The following is a 19,300-nucleotide window of genomic DNA, read 5'->3' as shown; positions in this document are numbered from 1 at the left end:
GTTCTGTCCATTCCCTGGGTAAACTCGATGTTCCTACAAGTATCATTATGGAAAAACAATAGGAAATTGGCATCTGCTGCTCCTTCTCTCCCTCCGCTGATCAAAAAGCCAACCCCAACAAATGGGCATAAAACCTGCCTCTGAACTTTTGATCGCAACCCGTAGCGAGATCAGCAGGTCTTCTTTCCTTCCTGCCTCTGCGATGGAACAGGAACCCTTCCACCTCCGCCACAGTGCCGTGGGACTTCCTTCACCCCCAGCAGCTGGGGAGCCCGAGGTACATGAACCACCGCAGGGGAATGCAGCCGAGCAGAAAATGCAGCCCAGAATAGGCACATGTGTCACTAAAACTGCACTTGAGGAGAGAAAAAACCAGTCACAGAGGAAAAAGGTGTGACGCAGAATAGTTGGCCAGCTAATGGTTGCAGAGACAGGTTAATGCATTCCTTTAGACACAAGTCAAATAAAAACCGGTTCCACGCGTGCTCTGTTATTCACCAGATCAATAAAAGACATGCAGGTGACTATTTTACAAGGAGGAAGAAAAATTATAGAGCTATAAAGAAAACCACCAATGTGATTTAAAGGGTGAAAGTAAGTTTGCAAGAAAGCCTTTAACAGGCAATCTCTGACACCTAGTCTAATGAGCTCAGCACAAGTTACCAAGAGGTGGTTTGATTAATTAACTTTAGAGGGAGGAAAAACAAAGTCTTCAGAGTAGGAAAAAGGCTCTTTGATTGGGCAGAGAAACACATTGAAAAACAAAAGCAAGGTCTGGGGATGGCCCAGACAACGCCTTCTCATCACAGAGGTTCAGCTCACTCCACAAGTGAAGGGAAACTCCTCCGCTAAGCAGGACACCGGAACAGAGCTGGTGGTTTATCTGAGCTGGGCATTTCGGTGACAAACTCCTTCACAACCAGCCTCCACCAAGCACCAGAATTCATCACTGCACCCGTGGTAGCACAGGCTGGCGATACTGAACAAGCCACCTCCTTCGACTTCTAAAAATCCTGCAGTATTTTCCACAGGGCACATGAGAAGGGAGGCAGCAGGTGAAGGAACATGGACCAACGGTGCATTCCTGGCAAAGACCGTCCAGACTGTCACCTTCGGTGCAACCTGCTTTAGCTGGTGTACGCCACGCCTTGCTAACAGAACAGACAGCAGCGGTCGAGTTTACTGAACTTTCCCTCTTCGACAAGAATTTACAGTTCTTCAATTAAGGAAAGTGGTCCTGTCCTCAATGACCCTCTTTAGCCTGCGGTCCCAACAAAGCAGTACCTGTATTCAAGGCAAACCCCATTCAAACCACAGAACGATAAACAGGAGCAGAGATGAGCGAGTGCTCCCACGCATGCGTACCTCTGGGAACCGCTGCTGCTACACAAGCCTGGGAAGCCTCGGTCCACGGCTACCCTCACCACGGGGCTGTGAAAAACAGGTTCAGACACCAGCACCTTCAGCTGCTGAACTGCAGTGTTCCAACTTGCCCACGGGACAGGTCTGCAGATCCACAGCAACGCGGGAAGCGCGCTGGGAGCTTCACGCCTGCGCCCACCCCCTCTGGGGGGAGGGTGCCTGCACTTCAGGGCAATACAGTGCATTAAAGCTCCAGAGCTGGACCTGAATCCAACACCCCTGCTTAAAAATATACCTCCAGTGCTTGCAGCTTAGACAGATCCAAACCAAGAATGTGTGGGTTTCCAGAACAATTTATTTATCTCAGTCAGGTCCTCTGATAGCAGTAGTGTATACGTTGTGATAAACTGACACTGAGAAGATTTAACAATTTCTTCATTTAATAAGTGATTTTCACTACATGGTATTGTACACTGTTATCTGTTCAAAAAAGATTAACAGTTTTTAAAAAACAAGATTCTGTGAGAGATTTACATAAACCAGTGATCAAGATCAACACCTCTGGTTGGCTTATCAAGCTATTCTCTAGGCTTCTTTGTAGAACAAAGTCCTTAGGCTAAAATGCACAAAACCATTCGGGCAGATCTAGGACCATTCCCGTAACCTCCAGCTTTCTGACGCTGGCTGTCCCAGGACTGATGCTGCTGTAAAACGGTCCACTTGGTCGAACGTACAGAAACTGTATAAAAATGTGTTCACTTTTACCACAAATAGAATAAACAGCACAGCATTTCTACTTGCTATTTCAAGTCAGGACTTCCTTTTATCTCCAAGAAGGTGGCGTGACTGCAAAGCCCTGCCAACTCAGTGCGGTGGGTCGTGTACGAACGGTTTTCTAAGCAAACTTTGGCTTCAGGAAAGAGACAAACACTTAAAATAATGGCTTTAATTGTCGTTTGAAGTATACGGAGAGGGATGTGTGTCTGAATTAAATATACATCATACCAGTGATGCTGGCAAGGTTGAAAGTTATTTCTAATGTCGACAGCAATAAAACTAACGTGTACATGACAAGACATTAAAAGAAAAGCAATCCCTTTAAAACAAATTTTAACATAAAAAAGTTCACAGTGGTTTGTATAGACAGTATGTAATTTCTGACAGTAACAAATTTCTACTCTCGCAGCACACTAGTGCCCTCTTTAGATCCTAAAGAAGAAAACAAGCATTTACACTACTCATTGTACAGATTCAGAAAGTCAGTTGTACAATTACCCATAACGACAGGATAAGATGCTGTGGAGTGTACAGCTGTAACACCAACGAAAGGGAAGTTTAAAACTCTTGTCCTGGGAGGGAGAAAAGTCTTTCATTTGCTGTTACAACCAGCAAATGCCATTCATCAAATCAAAAGGAAAACCACAAACACATTATCTATTTTGAGCAAGCTGAACAGTACACGTTACAGTTTTAAAAATGGAGGTTATATACTATAATACAAGTCCCAACAAGGCAGCGCCAAAGTGACTATTTCTTTGCTTGTTTTGTGATCATACCCCTGGGAGGCGTTACAGGTCTGCTGGAATTGGGCTTCTTTTTCTCTGCAGGTTTCAAAATCTGAAAAGATAGTTCAGTCATTTAGCAAAAAGTTTCAGCTTTCTTACAATCAATTAATTCACTAGTAAAGGCGTTATACAGGTCATCTGGACCAATCATAAATGTGCCAAGAAATAAATGTGTTTCCTATTCAGAGCTACGACAGGGCTTAGAGCAGCTGATCAGGGAGCCCATGCCAAGGGAAGCAGGCTAACAGCTGATAGCTTTGCTTGGATGATTTAATTCCAGGGTAAAACAGTTCATCTACTCACAGCAGCAAGGGCTTATCACATTTTTGAAGACATGAGTGCAAACACAGCCCTGTCTACATGTGAGATCTGTAAAGATTTATCTGAAACAAGCATTATGGGTTTGTAACAGTAAAGCATCAATTCAAAATAGAGCAAATTTGAAGAGTGACTACACTAACTAGGAAGTAAACTCTTCAGATACCATACCTGAAAAGAGCACATTAGAGTTTCATCCACACTCATCATGGCACCCGCATTATCAAATTCTCCACAGTAATTTGGGGCAGAAAAGAGAGTTACCAATTGCCTTTTTGCAAAAAACTCATATCCATCTTCAACAACCTTTAGAGAGAAAAGCAGAAATATTAGACTGGACAAGCTCTTCCTGCCAAGGTGCAAAGCAGCTTAAACTGTGCCAGCAGCTGAAAAACTGGCTACATCTAACAAGCATGAGTTCCAAACTTCTACACCAAAACAGGAAGACCATTGCCGGATCCAGTTCAGCAACAGAGTCCAGCAGCAATGAGAAAACCAGCATTCTGCTAGGTTCAACACAATCTCGTTCAGGAATCAGAGCCACAGTTTATACGTATTAAGAAAAAAATGTTCAATACAAGGGTTGCTGAACACTGGGACAAGTTGTTCAAAGACAGTGGAATCTCGATCCTTGCAGATATTTAAAACTTGGCTGGACAAAATCCTCAGCAACTTGGGCTTACACTGGTTTATCCCGTGTTGAGTACATGTGTGTAGGGTTGGACCAGATGACCACCTCAAGTCCCTCTGAACCTGAATTATTCTATGGTTTAATGTACAAAATTAAAATACCTGATGAGCTCTACATATGAGATCCAAATCGTGTTTATGGAGGAACTTAGCAACCACTTCAGCACCAAATGTGAAGGACACTCCTCTGTCGTTTTCACCCCATCCTAAGACATCCTTGTCAGGGTCAGACCACAAGAGATCACAAAGTAGACCTTGATCCGGTACATCAGTGGGGCGCATAATTCGTCTTATCTGTTCCATTGACTGAAGGTCTGGTGACAAACCTGTTCAGAGTTAAGACACATGCAGTTCACATTCTAGTCCAACTGTGCGCTGTAAGACAGAGGTATTAATTCAAGACAAAAATAATTTGTATTCAAACTGATTCACCACTGCAATTTTACATAGTTCAATGGCAATGTTGACTGACTTTTTAAATCCAGCATTTGTTTTAAAGCTTTTGTAACAGAAGACAAGTCACTTTCTAGAAGATTTACTGGAAGGAAGATAAGCAAAGCCATTTCCACATTTTACAGGATTACAATCATCCCACTGCAAGATTTTGCAAGCATCTGTTAAAAGAGCTGTTAAGTAAAAGAGGCATTAATACTAGAAATCACAGAGTATGTTTATTTTAACGATCAGGCCTAGTAAGATGAAATACAACAAACAGACCTCATACCATTTTTCACTGGTATGTCTCCCTGGGCAACTGTAATTACTTGCAAGTGATAAAACATTTAAGGTGCAGTATGTATTTTATTACTTTGAGAAGTTGCATGAAGCAGGTATCACATAGCATAACAGAGCCAATTTCCACAAACAAAACTCCAAACCTCTCAGGTTGGATGGGGCTTTGAGCAACCTCATCTAGTGAAAGATGTCCCTGCCCATGGCAGGGGGGATTCTACTAAACAATCTTTAGAGGTGTCTTCCAACCCAAACCATTCTATGAATCTATGAAAACATACATTTTCAGAACGTACATAAAACTCCTAGTCATATAAACCTAAAAAAACACCTATGAAGATTCTTTACTCAGAAGGAGAGGCTATTAAACATGCCTTTTGGTATAAAAGGAAAAGCAGATAATTGGGTCTGAAGTTACAAAACTACCAGCTCGATGATTCACAAAACTGACACTAATCAAGCTCAACCCTACCTCATACAGGAACCAAGACAGGGAAAAATCCCTTAAGTTCAGCAATGTAAACATGAAATTGCCAAGACTGATACTAGAGTATTACAGTTTCTCAAATATCAATTAAGGAACTGTTACTTACCCCCATGACAGCAGAATATTTTCTCATCCACAATAGCTGCAATTGGTAAACAGTTAAAACAGTCTGTGAAGGTTTTCCACAGCTTAATATTGTATCTTCTCTTACCTAGAAGACATTTTGGAGAAAAAAAAAAGTCAATATGCTTTTCTAACACAACCACAACCAACCTAATACGGCTGCCTTAAGTTTACTAAGACTTGCAAAAAAATTAGCATTAAAGTCTATACACATCTATCTTCTGATACCCACTGACATACTTTATTGCTTATAAGAAAGTTGCAAAGGTCTCTCTGTGTGCCAGAGCACTCTGAAGTGGCTCTGAGGGTAGCACAAGTCTGTTCAACAGAACGACATTCCACTGTTGGCAGCCAGACTCTCCAGTCCCAACTTTGCTTTGGAAAATTATCCCTTGGAGAATTTGATCCATTTCAGAAAATCTTGCCATTTGCTGTTTTCTTCAGCAGAAGACAGCAATTCTCAGAAAGCAGATTTTCTTTAGACTTCTGCTAGTGCTTTACCACATGAAGCCTCTTTAGGCAAAGAAACAGGACTGAAAAATGAAACTGCTACAGTTTTACTTTCAAAGGGACTCTCTCAACAGATATGAACCCTGAACATATTTGCGATATATGACTAAGCCTGTGATTAATCTCTGAGGAGTCAACTCTGAAATACCACACATCTTTGTTTCCTCACTGAAGGAGAACAAGACATGGAGAGTACATCTTGTAAGCTACAAGCCAAGTATGTCCCACAACACAAGTTGTGAGAATGCTTCAGTGCACAATTAATTTAACAGTTTAATCTCCTGTACATTATCTGGATTAATTAAGTCACATCCTTTGAAACATGAACATACACTTCTTCACAGCAAAATTACTTGTTATGTTAGGGTAAGGTCTACGTATAGTCTCCGTCACAATAGACCTTAACGTACTCTGCAGTGACAGAGCTGGTACATTAACTGCATAGCAACATCGCATTTGTTCAGAAGGAGTGCTCATGATGCCGAATAAATACAAGCACATTTCTTCATTAGAAGGCTGACACACTGGTTCAAGTAACAACTTCTGCAGCAGAAGCCACCTACTGAAAGAGCAAGTATCTGGTGCTCAATCCAAGCGCACGTCACACTGAAGGCTTCACACACGCTTTGCCCCATTTATGAAAAGAAATATTGGTTTTGGCCAAAGCAACAGCACACTACAGCAGGACTGCATCCAGAGAAGGGCGAAGGCTTTTTTTTTTTTAATATTACAAAGTTACAGGTCTTAATATGAAGTAGATTGCAAGCACTGTAACATAACCACAGTAAAGACCAGCCCATTCTTCAAGTTAAGTTATAACACAAGTATGTATCATCGTCCCTCAGATGAAAGGAACAGAGGTGAAATTTTGTAAAGCACATGAAGTAGAATTCTCTCATCTCTCATTAGATGACCTTATCTTAAGAACTTTAACAATATGTACCAGTGATGACTGTTAGTTAACATAGCAGCCAATAAATAAAATTACCCACTTGCATGCTGCTTTGTACTGTAAGGATCAGACTCCAATAGGATCAGGGAAAGGACATTTCCCTTCCTAAAACAGGCCAAGGGCCCCCCTGAAGTGCACAAAGGGAACTGCAAGTTAGGAAAGAATCATCTAACACTGGAACACCAGCACGTCCTACCCTGCTTTCCCAAGCCAAAGATGCATGCATCTGTATTACTTACACTCATCGTAAAACCCATAAATTCTATTGATGCTGGCACATTCATGGTTCCCTCTGAGGAGGAAAAAATTCTCTGGGTATTTAATTTTGTAGGCCAATAGAAGACAAATTGTTTCTAAAGATTGTTTTCCTCTGTCAACATAATCACCAAGGAACAGGTAGTTGCTTTCTGGTGGAAAACCTCCATATTCAAAGAGTCGAAGCAAGTCATAGTACTGTCCATGGATGTCACCTGTAAAGAGTATTCAGAAACAATATGTAAGTCACCCTTTGCTACATTCTTGGACTGATTCTAGAGAAAGAACAAATGAATGACGCTTCAGAAAGAAAAAAGCTTGCAGTTAGATACTGCCTACAACATACTTAAAAATTACCGTTTATCTTAATGTATATAAAATTATCACATTGTGAAGTCTGACATCTATGTAATGCAATGGTTAACTGCACTAAGATGAAGTGTGTAGCTACTTACAAATATTCACACACGTGTAAAACAAAATCAAGATTCCAAGAAACCAACTGCATGTTCAAATGAAAATCTGACATCCAGTTAAATCCTTTACTTGACTAGTGGCTGTGAGATCAGGAACCTTTACCTCATTCTTGGTATTTCCACACAGCATTGGTAATATTGATGTAAAACTGATCACTTGGGGAACTTGCTTTCCTTTGTACCATCTCTGGTGTTTTCTTGAAACACTCAGTAATTCAAATTCTAGCAGTGAAGTTGTTTTGAGAATGACATTGGTATTTCAGCCTTTGGTTTAATTCATGGGTTTTTTTCTGACAAGCGGAACACTAAATCATGGTTTTTAGACTACCAATGTTATAAATATTGAACAAGCTACTTCAATTTGAAGTAAATCCTCAGTGTTTGAGTAGGATAAAATACTGTTTGCTGGATGCTTTTTAAAGTGCATTTATAGAGGCTTTTATTTTGACATTCTTCATTCTTTCAGCATAACTAGACATGTATGTGTGTGATGAGCACCACTGTGTACAAGTATGGTGAAACCAAACTAGAAAGTAATTCCAATTTAAGTTCCAGCAGGATTTTAAAATATTGTCAAACCACTGTTCAACTCTGAATAGCAGCTACAATAAACTACTGCAGTTCCCCCTTGTTTCCTCTTGTTCAGTAATGACTGGGCCAAACATTATTTCATTGATACAAAAACTCCTTTCCAAAACTTCACGTGAATCCCTTCCCCAAGAGACCTGGTGAAAGTGGACCAGTTACTTTTGGGGTTTGCATTATTTTGGTCCCCACTCCAATTCCCACGTTTTTACCTCCTCCCCACTCCTCCACCCTAAGCATCCAGCAGGGTTTTGTTTTCCCTTTTGCTACAATCATTTCTTAGTTCCACTGTTAATAAGTGAAAGTAGCATCTGGCCCTTGTTCTCTGCTTAAGGTCTGCATTTACCTGACACCCCACGCCCCCCAAAGCATCAAATCAAAATCACAGTACTCACCACATATTTTCAGTGGAGCTTCAAGTTCTAGTAGAATAGGCTGACTCAGAAAGATTTCTCTGGATTTCAAGCACAGTCCTCTAATTTCATTCTCTTGAAGTTGGACATTTTTGCCTGGTTTTGATCCTCGCACTGTCAGAAGGAGTCAGAAGTCAAGTTATCAAAATCAACAATATCCCTAGCGTTATTTTAAGAGCCTGACTAAATGCCACTGTAATACAGAATGAGAAGATAACAGGGTAACATCAGCCTGCTGAGGTGAAACTGCACTGCTGCGTTACCCGAGAAAGGGGAGTGTGTTCTGTTTCAGTTGTATGTTACTTTCATTTAACAGAATTCATGGTTCAACACTTCCCCCATTAAATGTCACATTTTAAAATAGCATCAGTTTAGTTCTATTTAGTTATAAAACCCATCTTGGACAATGTGACTATATATATATTTTTTTTAAATGAAGCGGTTATACACTTGTTCTCTGAAAAGCTGTCTGAACCTGAGAAAAGGAAGTCTCCCATTTAATCATCAACATTGTAGCTCAAACATGCAAACTTCCCTAAACTATCATATAACCTTGCCCAAGACAGTATCTAAACCAACAAGACTACAGTACCAATAAATACCATACTGCCCCATTCTACACTACAGTTAGCAAACATGGAAGAAAAATAAGCATATGATTGGAAGGTCAGAACTGTATCTAAGGAAACATTTTTGGATCACAATGACAAAACAGCTCTCCTTATTGTTGCCTTTGAGCACAGTAAAAGACAAGCTAGTAGGAGATCTATCTCCCACCCTCAGACCACTTCTCCCCCCCCCCCCCACTACTGCTTCAATCTCCCCCACTCCAACAATTCACGACAGCAGTTTTCTTTCCTAGTCTAGACAAGTACACCAGCTTGACCTGAACAAGTTTCTACAGCCACCAGCACAGCTTTCCCTCCATTTATCTATCACCTACCCCCCCCCCCCATTTCTGTTGCCCAGATATACAAAGGACATTTCTACAGCAGCATTGCTGTAGCTAAATTGCATAGAATCATTTAGGTTGGAAAAGACCTTTGAGATCATCAAGTCCAGCCATTAACCCAGCACTGCCAAGTCCACCACTAAACCATGTCCCTAAGCACCACATCTACATGTCTTTTAAATACCTCCAGGGATGGTGACTCAACCATGCAACAGCATTTATCAGGGTTACAATAAGACTAAATAAAAAATTATGATTATGCCATTACTGGTGAAGCTTATTATATTTTTATTTGGTGTCAAAATCAGTGACAACATGGAGCACTGATAAGGCTGAAGCAAAAAAAAACCCCGTAGCAAATTCCAGTAAGATTATGGAATAAGAGCAGTCATCTTCTACAACATAACCCATTAGTTTAGCAGCAAAGCCAAATGACCTCAGAACTTTAGCCTCAGATGCCTGGAAACACTCTGACAACACCTCCAGAAACAAAATCACTACACCAGTAACGTTGCCTAGTGAGGCGACTTAACTGTGTACAACTCATATGGCATTGACACTGAAGAATCTACACTCTTATCCAAAAAGGTTTGGTCTTTAGTTGCAAAAAAAGCAAGCAACAAGCCCCGAACCCTTTCAATACAAGAACCTATGCAATATTATCTTCCTGAATTCTTAAATAACCTTTTAGATACCATTTCAGTCTAATTCCCTTGATACTGTTTAACCTCAGAGTGAGAAGTCTGGAAGCTACAGATGACTCAAGTATCTATACTGTCACTGTGGGCTTTGGACTATATGAAATCAAGAAGTGAGAACGGCAGTAGGAAAGGCCGAGGGAGCGTTTCAGGAAGAAAAAAAACCCAACCAGTTGATATTCCAAAGGGATTACAATTTCTCATTAGCACAGAAGTTTCGTACTTTTGTGCAAGCCTCTGATCAAGAGTAGAAAACTCTGTTCAGTCAGCGTGCATGTTATCTAGACCAAGAATAAAATAATGATTGTGTAATATCCATCCATAAAGTCAAGTGTCACTGGACGCAATATCTACCAGCACTTACAGTGTTAGTACCAAAACAATTCTACTCTGCATGCTGACTCCCAGAGACCCTAGTCATGGTGGCACAGGCTGCCCTACAGAATCATTGACCATACCCTACAACACACAACTTTTCCTCAAACAAGCTTCAAAATTAAACTTGAGTTCAAATTACAATTTGAACAGTGACATTAAGTTAATTGTAGGTCAAAAGTCATGGCTTTAATAATGTTATCTTTCAAGCAATACATGCTCCTCTATTATTCACTGCCTATGTATTATCACTCAACACTGACATTACATGACAACGCTGGAATTACCACTAAACGTCATGTCTTCCATTAAAATATTTGAAGTAATGAAGCATATAAATTCAAGTTAAATCTTTGTCACAGCAGTTTATCACGCATGAGGCTTTTCATCCACACAGTATTTTTTTTCATCTGTACAGTAATTTTCCAAACACTCCTGAGCAATGAGCAAGTTACTCAAAATGCCAAATATCCAGAAGCAATAAAGAACAGAAATTTATAGAATAAAGTGATCAGCTGGCTGAATAATAAATGTCACATTTTCCACTACTCTTAAATTTTACAATTCGCCTTTGTTTTTGTGATAATATAATATACTTGTATTTAGTTTCCTGAGAAGCCAAAAATCTAACTTGCCATCATTTGGTCTTGTTAGAAATTGCTAAAACCAAACCCTGTATCTCACATCCATAAATTAAAAAGTACAAAATATTATACAGACTATGTAATGCACTGAGTCACTAAAGCTTATGAATAAAGCATACGCATTCATTTTTGCTGAAGATTAAATGAAAATCTGAAAACTGTTTCAGATACAATTTTCCTATGTTTCTCCAATGTATTTTCATTGAACCAGTATAATCTTCACGCAGTTTTCGTCATCTGCTTGTAGAAAACCCTGACAAGATAAAACAATGCTCTGTTGCAGTTCGCAAACTGACTAGCACAGATACCAGAAGAATGAACGAACAGGACAATTTGATTCATTCTGTAGCACGCTGCCCACCAATGACATTTTGACCACTTTTGTCCAACATGGAAACGGCACAGAAGAAACGAGTGTTCAATTTCTTCTAACATTGACCTACATATCCTGAAAAGCTGGAAAAAAAGTATTTTTGGCTTCAGAAGAATCAAATATGCAGAAGTGCATGTTGGTTTGAGAAATGTGTATTTTTAGTGCAAGGATTTTCTCATCCACAATGAAAGAGCTGGCAAGGAATCGCAGGATGTTCAGTCTGAATGACTTCTTAAAAGGTTTCTCTGAGTCTTCAAGTTACTTAGTCCTACTGAGAAAAGCAAAAATAATATACTATGAAAAATATGCTGTGTTTACAGTTTCTTTTCTCCGCTTTGGACCAAAACAAGGCAGCTTGTAGAGACCAGACAGTACGATACTAATTGGCAGCCTGGTCATAAAGTCAAAAGAGCAGCTCAATAGTACTGTACATGCACATTTGTTCTTTCAATGCATAAAAAATAACCTCCCTCAGAAATGACAGTCTGGAACTGACAGCAGAACAAGCTAAGGATTAATCAGTTGAGGAAAAAAGTCAGCCCATTTCAAATAATATTTTATTTATGTCTTGTCTCAACATACTGCTGCACTATTTCCAGACAGTAATATATTCCCATCCTCTTTTAGGCAGAGATGCTCCTGTTCTTAAAAATCATTTCTCAAGAGCTTGAATTTCAATGTCCAGTCTGGGCAGTCTTCTAACAAGTAAAATCTTCTCCACTGTACAAGTATGAGAAGTTTTTGAAAAATAAGCTCTCCACTGGATGGAAAAGACTACAGAAAAGATCCCTCCCTGTAGCCTGGATGACCTCTGCAGAGGTACTGACTTGAACATAGGTTCCAACTACTAAAATTGACATTGCTTTCCAAGACAAGGAGGAAAACTGCTGGAAAGCAACAACAGATACCAACTCTAAAATGAAGGCATATTATAAGCAGAGGTAAGTGCACTACAACAGCCGCCCAGCAGAGGGGGAAAGGGAAGTACAAGGAAGAAGAGCAAGAACTTAACAGCACCCCTGTCATTTTGGTGCAAGCAAACAGCACTAGCACAAAGCACAGCTGCCAGGAGTTAAAACACCACTTGACATCCAGGGTAACTTTTATACATTTCTTTGTGAAGGATAAATGGGTCAAGAACCGTGGGATCTAGAACATAAAACAGTTAGGAGACCACATGCACATAGAGTACAACAGACTTCTACACCACGTCCCATCGGTAGCATTTTCCTATGTTCAGTCTGATGCCACACAATCCTTTAAGGAAGGCAAATGCTATTATAAAACTGACTCTATTACCTCATTCAAGGTTAATATGGAAGGGACAGATACTTAGGAAAGTATTAAAAAACAGCAGAATATTCAAAAATATTAGATATTTCAGTGATCCAAACATCTCAATTTTCCTTCAGTATTACATTAAAAGAAGCAGTTGAAATGCTGTCAACTACAGTGCTAGAATCAAGTTCTTGTACAGACAATGTTTTCAATAAAATATTCTATCAGCAGGCCAGTTCATTTTTTTGGCTTATTAAACAAGTCTCTCAGTTTTACCACATTTTACGTTAAAATGTCTGCAATCCTAGAGACATTTCCAAAAATACTGCAGGTTGTTTTTAATCTTGTTTTTAGCAGTTCCTGATGACAGTTTCACATTCAGTTTTGCACCACAGGCACAAAGGGAATAAATAACTTGAAAGTGCTTGATGTAAAAAAAGGTTTTACTTCACTGCAGGCACTACCAACTTTGATCAGATCATTTCAGATTCAAAACTGAAACTGAAAAGCAGCTCCTCAGTGCCCAAGCCTCTAAAAAGAAAAAGTTCTAGTCTACTTTTTAGTATGACAAAAGTTCACAGCAACATTATCAAACAGAAGATTCTGCATGACTGCAAAATTTTCATCTTGTAACATACTTTCACACTGGAGAGCGCTACGTAGCAACAGGTACTCACGCTGATCACAAATACCCAGAGATGACAAATTCCTCCACTTCACTGACTAGGCAACGCACACCGAATTTAACTGACTTATTTGAATCCACAGCAGTGATAGGAATCTAATGCTCATCTTCCAAATGCAGAGCTCCTATGTCCCATTATTAGAAATTGTTGCAACACAGCAGGAAACAATTAACATTAAGCTACACACACTATGGAAAGTTGTGTAGTTTGAGGTTAACAAGTACTGCTCATCTATTAGAAACTTTGTCACAGTATCCCAACTCATCAACAAGTGAAATCTGACCACATTTCAGATTAACATCTGTGAGAATCATACAGACTTATCTCACGGTATATGAAGCTAAACAGCAAGCAACCCTTCAGACCCAATCAATGCTGTATTTAGCAGAAAGGTGAAAAAAACCAGAGAACTGCACTTGTAAGAAATAGTCTTCGCTGTTGTCAGCAAAAGTTTATTCATACACTTTGGCTCAACTATTTTTAATAACTAGATGATCCTCTTTCCCCATTTAAAGCAAATTAGAGAGAATATCTCCTTGACAGCTATACAACAGGCTTTACCGGGAATAGAAACCTGTGGGTGTATAAACAGGAAAGTTTGAGGATTTAGTCTTTTTGCTGATTTTAGCGCACTAACCAGGATTTCAGCTTTCAGAATGGCTACCACCATTCTAGCCTCGCATGGCTTTATCCAAAGTAGCCTCCATTCATTACTTAGTTTTCCCTTGATAGTGTTTGCAGAGGCTGCAGCACAGAAAAGATTTTCAGAAACATGTTTCAACTCAGGTTCCACTTACGTATGTTGAAATTGTGTTATTTTACCCTGTTATTTACCATTACCATGGTAAAACTAGTACATTTCAATCTTGTTTTCTAGATATGTTACCATGAGCTCCATTTTCAAACCAGACCCTACTTATCTGTGAAAAGCTGCCAATGCACTAGATGAAGGAAACGGATAAGGGGCTCAAGTTATAGGAACACCATCTGACATGACACACAAAGGAAGCCATGCTCACACTCAGGGAATCTCAGGATTTGTCACTCATTCTTTACCCGGAGCTGAGCAGGAATTCTGCCATTTCCTGGAACCCTTTCCATGACCATACAGATGCCACTGATTTTTCGTCTTACAGGGAGCTTTTCTAGCATCTTCTTGTCTACTGGCAGTTTTGACTTACCAGACAAGTACAGCCGCGAGCTCAGAACCATGGAGTCTCCAATACTCCTCCTAGGAGAGTAATTTGCTCTCATGTTTGCCCCTTCTTATTTCTCAGTAAAGTGAGTTAGCTCCATAAATATTCGAGCCTTTATCCACTATCAAGGACACTTAGGAAACATTTCAATGCTCAGTGCAGGATACTGTCATTTACTATACTTTAGAAGCCTTATTCTTGTGAAAACTGTTGTTAGTACAGTTACTAAAAGTGACAGAATTAGACAACCTGTACTCATGAAATTGTTCCTAGCAGAATACAAGCCTCATTAGTAAAGAGGGCAACACATACAAATTCAATTACAGCAAAAAAAAGATCAGTATGTTCAGTGTTTTCATTGAACGGCTTTCCAAGGTTGAGAACAATGTTACTGAAAAATGGTTTTTTGTGACATTTCAATGCCAAATGGCTCTGTACTATAAGCATCTGGAGCAAGAAAGACTCTTCAAATATTTACCTTAGAATGAGAAGCTAAATATATACTTCCAGGCCTTTTAAAGGACAAACTAATAATTTCAGCTAACTAGCCTAATGTGGGTGGGAGAATATAAACTATTTGGGGAAAAAGAATAATGTTGTTTGATCAGAGAAGTCAGGACAGAAAGCAAGTAAAACCCTCTCACAAATACATTATTAGTATCTTATATTAAGAACAAAAGCAAGAGTAATTTACTATTCACCCTTTAACCACTTCACTTTACCTTGACCATTAGACTAGATCCACTACTGATATAGCTCTCTTGGTCTCTTCCAATAGTGCAATGCTAAGGCATGTTATAAAACACAAACACCTGCTTAACTATTTTCTCACTGATTTGGAATATTTCATCAGGTATCTCCTTAATACTTGGGTTTGTTACCTTTAAAAAGGAAGGGATAATGCCTCCTGTTCATATCCTTTGCATTTTATTAGCAAAATCACCTAAAGTTAACTGTTATAAAAATTTGTATGAATACGGTTTAAAGACAGCTGCAATAAAATACCAAATTGCTCTAAAAATTAAAGCTTGCACAAGGATTTGGGCAACTCAGTTTGTGAGTAAGCTGATTATTAAAACAGATTTTGCAGTGTTTTCATGCTTGAGTATGATTTTAGTCTGTGCGCAACCTTGTCTGAAAAGGGTATCACTTGAAACAGAGTTCTGGTACAGGCACACCAGACTTGTGTAACTAACATTATGTGGTTGTTCTACCAGAACTGCACTGAAAAAGAGTTTCTCATTTGCTCCAAATCTAAATAGGATTAGAATCCTTACACATACTTTAGATATTTTGTTCCCTCCATTTAATACCTTGAAGACTTTAGAAGTTCAGCCCTGTCATCTACCTAGCTGGACCTTAGTAATTTCAGGGAAAGGATGAGTCAAGAAAATTTTAAACAACCAAAGAGAATGGCATTTGCACAGTAATTCACACAATTTAGCACTCTATCAAAAAATGCAGCGTTCGCTAAAATGCAGTATCATTTTGCCCTTTCTGGAAAAAAAGTATAAAAATGACAGACTGCCACAGAGGTCAATCACTACTCTGTCTGGAAAAGATGTTTATAATAGACATTTAATAAGCAACAAAAAAAAGCACTAGCATAGGTTACTAACATTGGTAATTATTTTAAATATTGAAAGGCAATCATTGCCTCAAGGAATCCAAAATCCCAGCTGAAATGTTAATAAAGGAAAAAAAAATTAATTTCAGTTCTGGCAGCTGATGCAACCTCAGGTAACATCTTTAGTTGCATGAACCATCTCTTAAAAGATCTTGTCAGCAAACCTTCTGAAGCCTGATTTACGAACTCTTATCTCCTCCAAACGTATAATACTGATATAAGCTGGGTAAGAACATAACATATTGAAGTAGTACATCTTATTACTTTTTGAAACTTTAAACTAATCATTGAAAATCATTGAGATCTCTTTCTAGGATTATCTTATTCCATGTTTTTTATATTAAGAACTTACACTTTGAGAAAATTAAACTAGTTACACTAGGGGAAATCAAGTAAGAATTGTAACTAATACCTGCAGTAAAATTGAGCATGTATTAATGTCACCAAACATGACATACAGGACCTGACATCTACAAATCATCCTACTGAAGTTCCAGGAAAATCCTGGTCTAAATTTATGAAGGGAAGCCTTTAAATAATTTAAACCAGGGGAGTTTAAATTGGTAATAGGCAAAACCGAAGACGGATCAGAGGAAGAGCCCTATTTACTTTTACTTATTCTAGTTCAATAATCCCATAATACATCTATAGGATTTTTAACTCAAAATAATTTCTAGAGTAGCGCTATTATTCCTCTGCCTGACCTTTTGCTATCCAAGCCATTACACAAGCAAAATCTTGTAAGAAGGAAAGGGTGTAATACAGCTGAAAGACATTTCTTCACTATTTGTCTCAGCAACATCTCAGATGACTTTGTGCCAAATGGAAAAAAGTTAAATCCCTGACCAAGCTCTTCAAGTGTAAGTCCAGATGAGATGCCTGCCCTGACATACATCAAATAACGCTGGATCAGGCTAGCTTCCTTCTCTGAATAATTATGATTTTCCTTGACACCTAGAAGAAAATTTGTCATTGGCTACTTCTCAGCCTTTTGCCCTAAGGAAGATCAGCCGACAATCCTAGTCTGGTGCTGACCCCTGCAACCGAAGGGATGATGCTGAAGACAACCCTGCAACTTCTAGGTTTTCCTTTGATTTAGAAACTCCCATAGAACTCTTTTCAACCCAAAGCACTAACAATACAAGACAATAAGACCTTCCACATACTGCCTGAAACACCAAAACCCAACCCTCTGTTCACACCTAAAAAAGCCACCATATGTTACGAATTAAGAGCCAAAGTCCTATGATAGCATTAATGCAAGCAGCTAACCAAAGCTAAAATCACGATAGCCTGAAACCCATGCAAGTCTCCTCCCGACTTTCTGAAAAGCTGCCTCAACAGACCCTTTAAACACGCTAAGTCTGATTTCCAGAGCCCCACGACTACTCAGCCAAGCACAGACCCCATGTGCACGTGTGGAAGGTAAGAGAAAACCCACGGTTTTTTAAACACTTTCCTACGAAAATAATACTAAATTAAGCATTTCCTTAGAGCTGCAGGGGAGGAGAAGGGGGCAGCCGGCTGGTCCAACCACCGCACCGGGAGCGCAGAGGAGATCAGAGGGCAGGAACAGCTCGGAAACACATGGGCTGAGAGAAAAGTTGGGGCTGAGGGGCAGAGCCGCCCGGGGCGGCGGCGAGCCCCGGGAAGACAAAGCGCCTCGGCGCCCCTCCATTTTGGTCCCCCCGACCCCACCGGGCGGGCAGGACGCGGTGCATCACCCGCGGCGGTGGCTGAGGCGGGACCACGGAAGCGCCATACGGGCGGGCTCCAGGCACCGGCCCGGCCGCCACCCACCCCACGGCCACCCGCCCCGTGCCTTCCCCGACCCTCACCCTCCAGCAGCCGTTGGATGATGCTGTCGATGTTGAGCTTGTCTATATCCGCCATCGCCTCTCAGCGGCCGGGCGGACCCCTCCCCGCGGCTCCCCTCCCTCCGCTCGCTGCTTGGCCGGCCCGACTTCTCTCCTCGTTCTGTCCCGTTTTTACCCTTTCTCCTCTCCTCCCCGCTCTCCTTCTTCCCTCTCTCTCTTCCCCCCCCGCCCCCCCCTCGACCACCGGTCTCAGCAGAGACCCAGCACTGAACAAAATGGCCGCCGTCTCCTCAGCGAACTCGGCCGGCGCACGGATACTACGAGCGTGACGCGGCTCACCGGAAACCCTTTATAGGCAGGGCGGGAAGAGTGGGGCGGAGGAAAAAAGCAACGCGGAAGGCCCTCGCTCGCGGAATCCTTCCGCTTACGAGAGGTGAAATAGTGCGGCGCTGCCGCCTCACGGTGTTGGGGCTGTCCTAGGGCCCGGCCTCGGTCCGTCGAAACCGGGCCGTGAGGTGGACCAGCAGGCCGTTTGGCGTCTGCCGAAGGTGGGAAGCGGTGGCTGGGGTCGGGCGTCTGTCAGTGCTGCCTCTTCATGGCACCCGCTGGGAGGCTGCGTTGCCTCGACCCGTAAGGCGGCGGCGGCTTGGTGTGAGGCGGAGGGCATGAAGGGTGCGCTCCCTCTCCAGGGAATGGCCGCTTCCCCAACCCTAAAACAGGGTGAACAACAAAATCATGCCTGCAGCAGCCATCTCCCTCACGGAGTGCTGCGGCCTGCGGGGGAAGGCCTGTGGGGCATGCGGGGCCGTGCCGCCGGCGGGGGGACCAGGTGAAGGCCGGTAGTGGCCCTTTCCTGGTCCCTGCATGCCCCAGCCTGGACGGCGTGCGGCCCCCGGCCCGCAGGGTGCCCCGCAGGAGGCCGACCGCCGCTCGGTGCCCATCACCAGCTCTTGCAGAGCCCGGCTCGGTGCCTGGTTGCTGCTGGGCTGTAAGCGCCTGTCTCTGCTCGCTCACTGAGTTTCTGCAGCCTGAGCAAGCCCTTCAGCTCCTGAGCAACTTCAGATATGTGGCTCTGCCCCTGCGAATACTTTAAGTAACAAATGTACAGCTCTTTGAAATCCTTATAGATGGAGAAATTGGCCTACTCTTTCAAGAGCATCTTGCTATGTTATTTCACACTTCTATT

At 41.3% G+C, this 19,300-nt stretch overlaps 1 protein-coding gene across 1 annotated transcript; it reads right to left on the bottom strand.

The window, feature by feature from the left end:
- Positions 1-1,705: 1,705 nt before the first annotated feature.
- Positions 1,706-18,309, bottom strand: PPP1CC (protein phosphatase 1 catalytic subunit gamma). The gene is made up of 7 exons (XM_072880174.1): positions 18,136-18,309; positions 8,451-8,582; positions 6,979-7,209; positions 5,261-5,365; positions 4,038-4,261; positions 3,417-3,551; positions 1,706-2,979 (listed from the first exon to the last, which is right to left on the bottom strand). Exons 1-7 carry the CDS (start codon positions 18,188-18,190, stop codon positions 2,890-2,892), a joined length of 972 nt encoding a protein of 323 aa, XP_072736275.1. The 5' UTR covers positions 18,191-18,309; the 3' UTR covers positions 1,706-2,889.
- Positions 18,310-19,300: the final 991 nt, after the last annotated feature.

Source organism: Ciconia boyciana, chromosome 15 (assembly GCF_034638445.1).
Source record: "Ciconia boyciana chromosome 15, ASM3463844v1, whole genome shotgun sequence".
Lineage (NCBI taxonomy): Eukaryota > Metazoa > Chordata > Aves > Ciconiiformes > Ciconiidae > Ciconia > Ciconia boyciana.
This window is presented reverse-complemented; position numbering and strand designations above follow the sequence as displayed.